The 14142-nt window shown below is 38.1% G+C and overlaps 2 protein-coding genes and 1 pseudogene across 5 annotated transcripts in view; 1 reads left to right on the top strand and 2 right to left on the bottom strand.

Annotated features, from left to right (window-relative positions):
• Positions 1-3521, bottom strand: part of LOC111332606 (uncharacterized) — a 54232-nt gene extending 50711 nt beyond the window's left edge. Inside the window, exons 1-2 of one of the 3 annotated variants that reach the window (XM_088755094.1) lie at positions 2848-3519; positions 2703-2739 (exon numbers count right to left, since the gene is read on the bottom strand). In XM_088755094.1, the coding sequence (XP_088611220.1) occupies positions 2703-2739; positions 2848-2895 (85 nt within the window). In that variant the 5' untranslated portion in view covers positions 2896-3519. Of the gene's footprint in view, positions 1-2702; positions 2740-2847 lie in introns of all 3 variants that reach the window. The other 2 variants (XM_088755095.1, XM_088755096.1) reach the window with 2 other exon arrangements.
• A 3137-nt stretch (positions 3522-6658) lies between these two features.
• Positions 6659-10821, top strand: LOC111332601 (uncharacterized). The gene has a single exon (XM_022937964.2). The coding sequence runs from the start codon at positions 6827-6829 to the stop codon at positions 8495-8497; it is 1671 nt and encodes a 556-aa protein (XP_022793699.1). The 5' UTR covers positions 6659-6826; the 3' UTR covers positions 8498-10821.
• On the bottom strand, positions 10781-13663 carry LOC111332616 (kelch-like protein 17; annotated as a pseudogene). Its single transcript, XR_015999297.1, has 2 exons — positions 12255-13663; positions 10781-11820 (listed from the first exon to the last, which is right to left on the bottom strand). The product of XR_015999297.1 is annotated as a kelch-like protein 17 (transcript).
• Between the last annotated feature and the right edge of the window lie 479 nt (positions 13664-14142).

The raw sequence follows: 14142 nt of genomic DNA on the forward strand, positions 1-14142 counted from the left end.
AACAAGTGATTTAAAATTTTTAAAAATAGACCTGTCTCTACGTTTGCAGAATTCTCCTAACTTTTTTTTTTTTCAGAGAACTCAAACCTGTCTTCTTTTTCTCGAGGGTTCCTCAATTTCATACTGTTTTCATCTGCTATAATTTTTCACTTCAAGTTTATTTGCTTAAAAGAGGCAACCTCATCAAAGTCAGCCAATTAAACGTAGCTTCACCGAAAAAAAGGGATCGACAACAAACTATATTATTTTTTAAAGCAAGCATTTAATACAAATACCACAATGGGTGCCAAATTAAAGTGGAGCCAGAGGAGGTTAAAAATAGGAGAATTTTACTAAATTCTACACTTTGCACCACTTCTGCAAGCGATCACCAGCAAGCATAAGGCTATATTATACTACTTGACTATACTAATTTCATTCAAAGTCCGGTCATTTTCACGTCAAAGATCTTTGTGATTGTGACAATAGATAATATTCATTCGTCAACGGTAACCGACAAACATTCATTGTTGTCATTGCTGTTGTCACTGCTCTATAGTCATCCAAAAGTGTCAAGTTCAGATACGTAAACGTAAATGATGGCAAAATAATTACAAGCAATTCACTGTCCATAATTTTTCCAGAACAGCTGCATTGCTCAATACGTGCGAATAGAGCTTTTTTTTCCCTCAGTTACGTTCACTGGAGGTCAAAACGTAAAACATCTATGCCCTACCCGGCTAAAAGCTAAACTCGCTCAGCAATACTCGTGAAGATGGGACAATTGTAAAAAGGAGCAAAATTTAGGATGTGACTGATAAGCGCAATATACTTTTTTTCCCCAGATATACGAATTATTGTTCAATTTTTTTATCAGTTGTAAAGCCGGATCAGATGGAAAAATCTCCTCTTTCGGATTTTTATGTCGAGTTCAGCACACTCAGCCTGGATAGCAGCTTTCATATGAGCACGACGATTGAGAAACATGCATATACATGACAAAAAAACGAAGACTAAACTTTTCCGGCAAATGTTTTTTTTTGTTGTTGTTGTTATCTCCAGCTCCAATTGATAGCAGATAACCGCTCCAAAAAATAGCAATTAAAGATGAATTCTGACGTGAATTCAAAATATACAGTTGCGCGTATCAAGGCAGTTAAAATTAAATGAATTCATTTTGTTCAAATTTTGCAGATCTCCATTTGGAATAATGGATGTTCATCCCTTATCTGTCGGCGCTACTAAACTTCTCAGCGAGAAGCGCAGCGTTTACTGAAGCGTTGCGCAGATTTAGCTCTCATGTATCTTAGGTTTTCCCAAAAAGAATGATTTCTCAATCGATGGATTCATAAACTTCAAAAGAAACTGAGAAGAAATTGAAAAAAAAAAAGAAAAGAAAAAGAAATCATTTAGTGAACCATATTAATTTGCATGATTTTAAAGTAAACATCATATTCTCTCTTTTCGTTCGTGATCTTAACTCAAACAATCACCTTTCGGCGTCTTCTTCGGTCTCAGAGAGAAGATTCAAAATTAAATCCCACCGGCATGTATTTCTACCTTATTATTTATTCAAAAACGCATTGTTTCTCTAAAACTGAGGCTCGCATATTTATCGCGATAAAGTTAAAATTTTTTAATTCATTTATGTAGGCGGTCAAAAATGGTCGAAGAACTCTTCCTGCACCGAGTTTAAAGCGCTCTAATATTAACCAAGAGAAAGGGAATTTTAACGAGATTTTTAAGAAAAACATCCTCATTTATTCCTATGATTAAACTCGATCGATGGCTTTAGAAAATACGCTTTTTTTTAGTACAAGATGTGTACATACAGATTTACCGTCACTTTGCGTTTTCGATGTTAGACAGCTCATCAGTTTCTCGGCAAGATTTGTCACTAGCATTTGAAATAAATCTTGCATAAGCTATCGCGTGACAACATATTGAACCTTTTAAGCAAGAATATTCAAGTAAAAATGTAAATACATTGTATTTGACTGCATCTTTTTTAAAACTTTAGTGCAGTAGACAGATTTCATTTGCATGCGTATGTATTTCAGTTATCTCGGCGACACGGTTAAATTTGACTTTTAATAGCATCAAAACAGAAGTCATTTAGTCGGTTCTATGAATGAATTGAAAGAGTCGATAAGAGGTTAAGATGAAAGGAGTTTATCACAACTGTAAAATTCTGATTAGCAGTTCCTACATCTAAAATTAATATATCATGCATGCGTTTGTTGGGTTACTCTCCAAATAATGTTTCAACACACCGGCTGCAGTGTTCACCGGTGACTTAAATTGCAATAATTTCTGGTCAAATTAAACTCTACAAAAGAGCGAAAATGGGGAAGTAAACCAATATTTGAGGTATGAAGACCACCTCCTGTCACAGCCAGTTCGTTCCCATCGAATAAAAGTGAAAAGAAAGTTAAGCTCTTTGCCGCCTTCATGGTATGGTAAATATGAAAGCCCTGCTGGCTAGTATAGTAACAAAAGTTTCATCAAAATTGCGACATAGGACACCAAAGACGAAAAATTATTTGAAGCTAAAATTAGAGCAAAATTATGCCCCGTTTATGCAGTTTGCAACCTTTAATCTCCGAACAAACCGCTTCTGCTTGCTGACGAAATGTTTGAAGTAAATCGCTGCTTGCGGTCGTCAAAAATGGTTTTGTTTGTTTTTAAAAATACTCAGTTCTACATAATAATAATAGCTCTACCTGATCCCAAATTCAGCAAAAGGAGAACTCCTTGAAGCTGTAAGAGAAGTAGAGAATAAAAAATCGTAAAGACAAAGCCAGATAAATGGATATATTTCAGCAGTGGAATACAGAGCGCTGATGTAATTGAGCGATTTAGCGTTACCTTTAAGAGCGCTTGGCAAAACAGCCTAACTCTCTCCTTTCTAGCCATCTCAGTACTCGCTTCTCAACCGGCTACACGTCTTGTCAATTTGTAAAAAAAGCCTTCTTCTGTAAGAAACGACTGTTTTTTCTTGAAAGAGAGCGAGCACTTTAAATTTAAGCCCGCGATCTTGCAAGCCGGGTTGTCACAAATAAGACAAAATGAGCCTATGGTTGATGGGACAAATAAATTAGGACCAGCTGCCTGTGAAGAGGAAAGTAAAACAATCCAGCGAAGATTTTCTCATTATTCATTCATTTTTGCCATCGGAACATGACTGTCAGTGAATACCATTCAGCTCCTTCGATGGCAAATCATGTACCTAATAATAAAAAAAAGGGCCTCTCAGAGTCAATATTTGTGTGTCATGGTTTAGTAATTAGATTTCGATAAATTTTCATATGTAGAAAAACTGGAGCTGCCAATCTTTTCTTTTCTTAACTCCGGCGTTATGGAAAACTGAAAACAAGAATACAGAATTTACACCACCTAGCTAAGTTGTTGAAGAAGGAACTGCAATTAAAGAAACGATATAAACATTCATTGAGGGCAAATGTTGGAGGAAGATGGAATGCAAGATGGCACTTTTTTCCAGTGAGGAGTTTCTTCTTGTTGTGGTCGCTAGTCACAGTGCTGCCTTCAGAAATTTCCATGAACAAACAACCTACGTAAAGATCTCTGATCATGAATAATTAAGAAAACTAAGATTAAAAAAAAGGTAGCGATCAATTTAGATGGCACAGTTTCGCGATCTTATTTTAGTAATTTTACAACCGTTATCATGATTTTCTTTTTAAGACTGTTACTGGCGTTTTGTGCTTTTCAATGATGTCGAAGAGGAAATAAACCTGGCGCCATTCATTATCCCGGAGCCTTGAAGTGCAACTGAAAGGAGGTTATCGCTGTTGATTTTTGCCAGTCGAAAGTAAACTAACTGACCAGGGAAAAATTTGATTGATTGACAGCGCAGTAAACAAAAAGCATTTTCTGTCCCAACTTGTGAGTGGCGTACGGGTGATAAGGTTAATAAAAAGTTGATCTTAGGCGCGAAACCTGACCACCTTTCGACGTGAAACGCAGCTGTGTAAAGAAGAACGACAAATAATCGCTCTCAGAGAAGGATGTAAGAATTGTAACGACAACATGATTTGTGGAACATTCAAGACAATTTACCGTTCTGTACAATCAGAGAAGATCATTTCACTCGTTCAAGAACTATATTCTTATAACATTCAGATCTCTACGATTACTTGCGGGGATCATGCTAACCCAGCTGTGAAAAGAAGGGACCTAGCACGAAAAATTATCGCTCTCAGACAACGATGAAAGAATTGTAACGACAACATGATTTGTGGAACATTCGAGACAATTTACCGTTCTGTACAATCGGAGAAGATCATTTCACTCGTTCAAGAACTATATTCTTATAACATTCAGATTTCTACGATTACTTGTGGGGATCTATAGCAATGGATACTGAATTCGATTCACGATGGCTGACTTTAGGATAGCACTGCACATAATGCTTCTGATAGGTCTGATAAATGTATGAAATTTAACAGGTCAAGCTGGAATCGCGGGAAAGAAGTTATCATGGCTTATCATTAATATGTAGAATCGATTGTTTGCTGAATCGAATATATACCTTAGAAATCTGATGGATAAAATGTTTGCTGGGGCTAACAGCACAACTTATCTATCTCAGGGGAAAGGTTACGGTTTTTGCCATACTCCGTTTACTGACTGTTATGGACTCGTTTGTCTAAGTCACTTCTCGTTGTTGTTCCGGATAGTCGAAAGAGTCGTCTTAACTATATAGTCTAAATATAAAAACACCCTCTTTTGGATCTCCATTCCTAATACAATGGAAATTTTACCACAGTTGGCAGTAATGTCGCAATCTAATTGGCCAACTTGCCGTTGTCGTTCAGAGTACACACAACGCTGCTTGCGTCAACGTGTCATGCAACGTGTCACGCACTGAAAGAATCGTGTTTTTTTACGTCGATGTTGTGGTAAGAAACAAATCGATAGCGGTTTAGCACAGACCACTATGATGACGAATATCGTTGTCGATAAGAGTAACTACCCTGCTAAGCCACTGTCGGTTTGTTAAGTTGACACATGAATACAAACAACCCGACCGATTAAACACTGGGGTTCAAAAGTAAACAATAAAAGTAGACAATGCTAGTGTACATGTATTATGTCAGAAGCCATCTAACTGAATATCAAACCTGTTAATCAGTTGCAGAATCTATTTGTCATTTATTCATCGTTTCTTTTTTTCTTTTTTCTTTTTTTGTTTTTGTTTTTGTTTTGTTTTGTTTTTTGTTTTTTTTTTTTAGGTGCATGCTACAGATACCTTTCGTAGCTTGCAGGCGAAAGCTTGAACGTTTGGAAAAAGAAGATCCCCTCCTAACTTGTCTTTGCCTTCAGTCGGGCCTCTAAAATCAATGTTTTTGGCTGATACATAAGCGTGATTATAAAGGAAATAGACCAGCTACAGTACCTACGATAGTTGGCCACAGATTCTTGCCCAGAAATTTTTTAGACTCTTCACTTCAGCTGTTAATGATTCTCCCGTCAGTACCAAATCATTGTGAGAACTGAAAAAAAAAAACAAAAACTCGAAATCAGTAGATGACTTCGCTGATGTTTCAGCTGTACAAATAAAGTTTGGTGCTTTGGTGTCTCATTCATACTTAGTTCTTATTAACCGAGCGGGAGGTCTGTATGGGAGAATCTTGACAGAGGTCGCCAGAACAAACCGAACGCAATGAGGTCTCTACCAGCGACCGAGGTCAAGATATTCTCTCATACAGACCGACCTAGCTCGGTTAAAAAGATGTTTATTATATGGCTGTGTCTAGAAAGCAACGGAGCATTATATTGTTTGTAACTTTTTTTTCTAGACCGGTCTAGATGCCGGTCTAGATGGGAAAATCTAGACCGCTTTCAAGATTGATTTTAGCCAATCAAATTCGTGAATTCGGTAGTTCCCAGTCCTTGTGAGACACAGCTATATATTAAAAGCTCTTACAGATTGTGCTAATAAAAGTAGCATATTATGCTACTAGCGGTGCTCAAAATTATGTTTTAACTTTATGCTACTTTTTCTTAAAGTATGCTGTACAAAAAAAAAAAAAAACAAAAGTAAATTGATTAGGTATTGTCAATAAAGCATTATATCCTCTTGAATTTGTTTACATACTTGCTCTGATAAAACGCTATCAACTACTGCACTTAAATCCAGACTAGAAGCGGTGGCTTAACGTGTCAAAATGTACCATGTTAGCATCACGTTACTCTTCGCCATTTTGTTGCCTGTGAAAGCGAGAACTGGGACCGAGGCAATCTTTACTTCCAGTGTGCCCTGCAGTCTTCTAGACGACGAAAAACTAAACATTGCGGTAACCTTCTCCCAACAAGACATTACAAAGTTGAAAATAGACTGAACCATGGGCTGGACCATGGGCTGAACCATGGACTGGACTTGAAAAATATTAATCAGTCTAAGAGATCGAGACTAACGAGCAAAAACATTAAACAAGTCAGAACGATGACAAGGTTCCCTTGAAAAAAGAAAAAACAAAACAAAACAAAAAAGGGCTGACTATGTTAGCAATGCTACCTTAATGAAAAGAGCTCGTTCCTTTAAGTTTTTTCAGCCTATGTAAACTAATGATCATGTTGTTCCATTTTCGACCAGGCGTTCACATAACTGGAACTCATTCCTCCTCCGTCACAAATGAAAACGACTTCCGCTACATCTGCCGACAGATGTTGAGTGATCCTGGGTTATATACTTTACTGAATGCCTACGTGACCATTCAATCTTTTCTGGCAAGCTGAGTAAAAATCGCCACTTTGTCATCAAACGTGACCATAATTCTTCGTTGTGCTCTCTTTTTTTAGCTCAAGGAGGGACTTTGTTAAAATGGCCACAGCTACGCCAGCAACTAGTGTATCAGCACGTCTTACACAAGTCTTCAATGAAGAATTGTCTTGTCCTGTATGTCTGGAAGAACTCAAAGAACCAAAATGTCTTCCTAGCTGTGCTCATAATGTCTGCAAAGCTTGCCTGGAGAACATGGCTCGCGCGAATCCTGAAATTATTTGTTGCCCGACGTGTAGGAGAGTTTCTCAAGTTCCTCCCGGAGGTGTAAATGATCTTCCAACAAACAATGTCTTGATCAAATTCTTGGAGATAACTCCAGGCAGACAACAGAGATTGGAAATTCAGAAATCCGTGGACAATAGCAAGCCCGTGATCAACGAAATGGAGAAAAGGATAAGAATTCTAGACCGAGCCTTAGACATCTTAGAAACCGATTGGAAGAAAGCCAAAGAAGATATTAATTTAACCGCAAACGTCGTGGTAGAGATGGTTCGAAACCAGGAGAGCAGTCTTTGCGAGGATATCGAAGATTTTTACGGGAAGAAGCACAAGATGCTACAGAATCAGCGACAGAATATGAGCAGTTTACTGGCAAGTTCTTCCGCTTGTCTTGAGACAGCTGAAGGAATTCTTCTGAAAGGAGATGTTGACGAATTGACTGAGATGGCAGATGTTCTCACTCAGCAACTGAAAGAAGTAACTCAGATGAATTTTCAAGATGCTGAAGAGCTTAAACAAAAATGTAAGGAGCAGCTAGAGTTTTACCCAAACCACGATCTACAAATCAACCTTGAAAAACAATGCATTGGTGAAGTGCGTAGAAAAATGAGTGACAGAATGCCCTCCAGTCTGACTAGTCCCTTAGGTGTCTCTGATATCAGCTCTATCGGCAAGGTTATGAAGAAAATTGGACGGAAGGGCTCCAGGAGGGGTAAGTTCAAAAATCCTGGGGGCGTTGCTTCAAATACACATGGGGAACTGGCTGTGGCTGATTACTTTAACAACAGAGTAGAAGTATTTGATGAAACAGGAAAGTTTTTGTTCACATTTGGCAAAAAAGGAGCTGGCGAGGGTCAATTTTTGGGTCCAACTGGGATAGCATACACAAGAAGTAACAAAATCCTTGTTATGGACAGCAGGAATTTCAGAGTACAAGTGTTTGACAATAGGGGCCATTTCCTTGCAACTTTTGGCAGGAGAGGCTTCAATCAAGGAGAATTTGGATGGGCAGAAGGCATTTCAGTTGACGAAAATGACAATGTCATTGTCACTGATACAGAGAACAACCGTGTTCAGATATTTTTGCTGGATGGAACATTTGTTCATCAATTTGGTGGGCATGGCCCTGAGGGCTTTGACACACCATTAGGCACTGTCTACCACAAGGATGAATTCTACACATCTGATAAAGGCAACAACTGCGTAAAAGTGTTTGATTGCAATGGTGTTTATGTTCGACAGTTTGGAAGGGTGGGACCTAACACGGGTGAATTTAGGTGCCCCAGAGGAATTGCAGTGGACAGAGCAAATGATTGCATTTTGGTCTGTGACAGTGAAAACAACTGTGTCCATGTATTTAAACTGGATGGTACTTATGTCATGAACTTTGAAACAAAGAAGACACCTGTTGGAATTGATATACTCAAAGGCAAGAAGGTAGCTGTCTCGTCATATTATGGCCACTGTGTCCAGATTCTGTCATACAGATGATAATGAAGTATTGCCTGTACTTAGGCTGTGAGCTGTACCTGTTTTTGAGCATAATCACATGAGAGAAGCAAAAAACAATTAGCCCAGGAGAAAAGCACTGATGTGATGCTTTTGTCCTGACTTTTCATGTGGCACCCTCATTTCTCTCTTCATGCTAAACAGACTAAGCTTGGAAAGAGGTAATCCTTATGAATTAATAATCTTTGTTGAGGCCTCTTCATTTGAGCCCAGCCACAAGGTTGTTCTAATTAGCAAGGCAATTTCTAGCCTGGTAAAGAGATGATATTGTGGCAAAATTCAACATCTTGACAGCTAGGCTACAGGTAGCTTCCTTTTCCTAAGAACACATCATAACTTCTAGAAGAAGGGAAAGACCTGGGAGGCAAAATCTCTAAACTAAGCTTGCCTGCTTGGTCAGGCTTGTATGTTGAGGCCCTTAGGTAAATTCTGCAAAAGTAATCAAAGAAACATTTTTGTCAGATCTTGGCTGTTTGAAGGATGGTTTGTTCTGTTTATTTTTAGCAATTAAGGTGGCTCGTACCGGTTTTCATCTTTTTGATGGTTTGTAACTTTGAAAGAATACAACAGAAAGACTGACCAAGGCCAGTTCAACACTTTTACTGGGTTGAATTACATAATCATTGGTTATCCAAAAATAAGTGTCATTTCGTCACTAGCAGTTTCCATGGCAACGCTTTCATAGGCTTATTCAAACGCATTTTTTAGCTTGTGGCTTAAATAATTCGAAAACTAACCCGGTGACCCCCTGATTTTTTTCAGTGATTGCTTTTGGCACTTGAAAAGGAAAATGCACAAAGATTTTTAAAAAATTCTATGGAGCGCAATTTCAGAAAATCGACATTATTATCATATTGGAACAATAAATAGAAGGGGTCACCGGACTTGTTTTCATGCAATAGCATTCGTGAGTTTAGCAATTTCCACGCGCATTTAAAAATCTGGATTCTATAAGATCGACATTTGCTCGTGATCTGTTTTAGCTACCGCTGACAATTGCATGTGCTCGCGCAAGCACCTACAATCTGATGTTTACAGACGTTTACTGCTAAGAAAATCATTAACCAGCCATAAAAAACAGCCTCCCGAGCTCATCTTAAAAATCCTACACATGAGTTCTGGCTATATCATATTATTTTCCTTGAAGTTTCAAAGTCTTCTTCCGCTTCAGGTAGATTATCCTTCACTTGAGTTCTTCTTTTTTCGCTGTCGCAAGATTTCATATCGGTTGAATATTTCTTTTAAATGTGAAGTGAAGCAACCTTTACTTCTCCGAAAATCGTCTTCGTTATCTTAGTTTCTATCTCCTGCATTCACAGTGGCCGTTCAACACATCAAATACAAACTCTTAGGTAAACTTCTCACAAAAGAAGAAAAAATTCCATGCGCCGCCATCTTTGTTTTGAATTTTCATCTTTTGATCTCGCGCTTCTTTCGCACGTTTCTCTCGCACACGTCACGCAAGAGTGACCTGTTGCCCGCGCGAGGAAACTGGTGCGAGCCACCTTAATAAGGTTTATAAAAATGACTGCACAAAACAACCATAAGTTGGATAAGACATTTAATATCTATATTTTTCTATTTTATTACTGGTGTAAGAAGATGAAGGAAGTTTTATTGCCTCCTCTCTTTCTTTAAACAGTCTGCACCTGCATGACCAACATTAAGTTAATGCTTCAATAAATTTATTTTGTTTATTTACACCAGAAATAGTTGATTACTTAGTGAAAAATAAGTGTCTCAGAAACTTGTCAACTATGAATGAGTGAATGTGAGGTTGATGAAAGCAAAACATGCTTTTTGAGTGAGGTTGGATTTCATCTCTGTAGTTTGCAGGTGTAAATTTTAAAGGTGCATTAATGAAATACATTCTGTACCAAGAAACTTAAATTGGCATGTTGTATATCATGTTTTTTTTTTCATGATATGCATCTATGTCAGGATTTTCAAACAGGGCTTTCAAAATTTAAGGCTTTTTTTGGAAATTTGTTTTGTAGTGAGATAGCGTAATCTGAAATGCCATAATAACAAAACAAAAAAAAAGAATTATCAAGTTTTCCAATATGGTATTCTTTTGCTGCTCAAGCCAAAGAAAAAAACATATTCAGTTAAAAGACAATTTTGCATACCCCTGGTAACTAATTGTAAGCAAGTAGGTAAATCACAAATTCAGTTACAGTTTTTGATATTTTTTTTATTTTGATTTAGAATTTGTTATTGTTTTACATTTCACATTTTAGAAAGACAAACAAACTATGCATCAAATAATTGTAATTAGGTTGTTTTAATAAAACTTTTAAAAAGAATATCTACAAAATTACTTTGATGTTCTTAATAACTATAAAAAAATGCAGCAGAATATTACTTTTATATTATAATTTCTCAACAAAACAAAATTAAAATGAATCCATATATCCCAATTTTATCTATCTCTAAAAGGAGGCTAACATCTGATTTTTCATATCCATAGTCCAACAAAATAGTATAATTTCACATCCAGTGTTTACTCTTAGACTAGAAATTGGTCGAGGAGGGTACAGTTGGTCCCTTACTTCGTGGGGGCCCAATTTCAAGAAAGGGTTTCCCAAAAGGTGTTTCAACATACTTTGAGAGTATAGTCAGTGACAATTCAAAGAGGGTAATTGCAACTGAGATAGTGAGAGGCTATATACATGTAGCAGCTCTCATATCGATTTTGCTATCAATTATGTTTTGGAAAATCTGATTTAAAAAATACACTAAAATAACAGTACAAAAGCCATGCTCTGGAATAAATCCTGACATCAAAATTTCCAAAAACAGAATTAAATTTATATCCCCAAATAAAATGTATTCTCTCATTGAATTTCAAATATGTTACAAATTCAACCCAAAACATATCAATACTTCTCTAAAAATTATATTGATAAAAAGTATACCCTAATGTAGACATGTATTTCAAGATTTGTTGTGCTCAAGGAAAAGTTCTCTTGGATTAAAATAGAAATGACTTCTTTACCAATTATTATTTAAGAAATGAGTTCACACCTGTAAAGTAGTTAGTGCCATTCCATACCCGGCATTTTGCATAGATGGCATATCCATCCATTTTCCAGCCCTTGTATCAAAACATTCAACTGTATTCAAATTTTGCATACCATTAAATCCCCCAGCAACATACAAACAATTTCCCAATACACTTGCACCTGCACTACCTCTGGGTGATTTCATGGCTGGAATATTGTACCATCTCCCTTCATGTGGATCAAACCTTTCAGCTGTATTTAGCCAGGACTGGTTGTAACCTCCAGTTACATACACTGTACCTGAAAATATTATTACAATTCTTGTTACTGCTAGTGAATAACTCTGGACCATTTACAGGTTAAGGAAAATACAGACAGATATTAAGTGCAACCATTTGCAAGCAAGGTATGTTTAGAGGGGGTGGGTAGGCATACATACAAGGTGAAGTCAGAGGGGTGGGTAGGGGGTACTTTTTATCACCCCAAGCATGCCCATATGCTGTGGGGTGAGGTGGCCCTCTAGGTTTAGGGTGTTGTTGGTTGATGTGAGGTTACATGTACACTTACGCCTTCATATCTTGCCTAAATATCAGGATAAAGATAAAAATAGGGGGGAAAAGGGAAATTTAAAAAGAAATCTCAAAACATTGTCAGCCTTCTTGCCAAGTACTAGATTATTTACTTTTTTCGTGAAATCTGACATCGTTGAAATTCATGTACTTATTATGCTGTACCTTCTTTCTGGAATGCACCAAAATAAGCTCTTGGTTGTGACATGGTTGTTACAGACAGCCAATTTCCACTCTGTGGGTCCAATCTCTCCACTGACATTAAGCAATCATTCGATAGATTTCCACACTCTCCACCAAATCCTCCAATAGCATACACTGTTTGTCCTATTGCCAAAGCACCAAGATAACTCCTTCTTGAAATCAATGTCCAGATACCCTGATGTTCTTTTATAACCTCCAAGAACAACAGGGTGGGCCCCTGGGAGAACAACACCTGTTCCCATTCGTTCCATGTGCAATGGTGATAAGTGACCCCACTTGTTTCCAGGCCATTCATAGTGCTCTACTGAATCTAACATATTCCAGGAAGAATGGCCGCCAACCATCATAAATGTGGTGTTCACTTGATGCCACACCCATGAAGGTGCACTCATTATTCATGTTGGCATGGCATCACTACACCCTCCTGGGATTTCCCATGTCCAGCTGTTGCACTTGGGATTGAAGCATTGACAGCTGTCTAACGTCATGCCGTCTGATTCTCCTCCAATCGCCAGCATGACTTCATGGCCAGTTCGCAAAGAACGGTGTGAAATTCCTGGAAATTCACCTACTTCTTGTAAATTTGTGGACTGCATAGTCTCTAGAGCTTCTAAAATAAGCTGCCGGCATTCACAACTAGCTTGCACAATGGAATCTGTTTGGATTCGCCTGAGAAAGTCGGGTGAAATCTTCATCACACAGCATTGATTAATGAGTGAGGAGGCGTGGATTTGGCGCTTTACCGGAGAGAAGTTAAGCCATGCCAAAACACCGCTGGTTACTTCGTCTTCGCTTGACGCGTTAAGAAACCTGCTATTTAACAAACACTTTAAGGATTCATAAGGCTGTTTCAGGAACTCATCCTGTTTAGCCACGTCTCCAAATTGGTCAACAACAAACTGATGAGCTGTCGCGAAAAGTTCTTGACAAGAAAGAGTTTCGGCAAGTGATCGAATACCCAAGCAGTTGTAGACATTTGAGGCTTTGAGAAAAAATTCACAGCAAGCTTTTCTAACCTTCTCAAACTGGAGAACAGCTGATGCGTATAAAAGTGAATGCACGTTGCATTTTTCTATTTTTAACACACCAGTGTAAATAAACTGTACCAGCATTTCGATCGTCGCTGCGTCAATTTCGTAGATCATGATGCGATGTTGCTGGCTCTCAGACAAATTTCTTAGAAATATGGCTTTAAAGTACGGACTGGACGCCGCCAGAATCACCCGATGGGCGGGAATTTCTCTTTTTTCAACGCATAATAGGACGTCACAGAGAAGCCCATTGTCACGAAATTCTACCAAGCACGGAAAGGCTTTGTCTTAACTGTCACGGTTGTGGTAAATAAACGGCTTCTAAGTGTTTTGTTCCATGGTTAAATGCGTAGATCACGGAAGAAATCGATTACTTATCCACAGCGCATACGATTCACCGTTCCTACTTTGTTGATGTATCCTATGTTTATCGTGGAGATACAAACAGGCACTAACAGATTTAGCACGTAACCCAAACAGGTGATGCGCCTCACTTATCAACTTTGAACTACAAATATTTTGTGACGAGTTAGGAAATTTCAATGCGATTTAACGTCAAGTTTTGGTGCCCACTATACATTCATTACTGCAAAATTCTAAACGACCTTCAGAGGTGATTCCCTAGCAATAGTACTGGTGCTGAACAATGATTGGCTCTCAAGTTCCATAAGCCAATTTGTGTCAAGCCGTTCTTTGAACCGGTCCCTCTAAGGCCCTGTTTACAAGAAAGGAGGGTAACCCTTGTGCTAGGGTTACCCTAGCAGGCGGGTTTACAAGCAAAATTTCACAGGTAGGGTTACCCTACCACCCAGGACAAC

The sequence above is a fragment of the Stylophora pistillata genome, chromosome 3 (genome assembly GCF_964205215.1).
Source record: "Stylophora pistillata chromosome 3, jaStyPist1.2, whole genome shotgun sequence".
NCBI lineage: Eukaryota > Metazoa > Cnidaria > Anthozoa > Scleractinia > Pocilloporidae > Stylophora > Stylophora pistillata.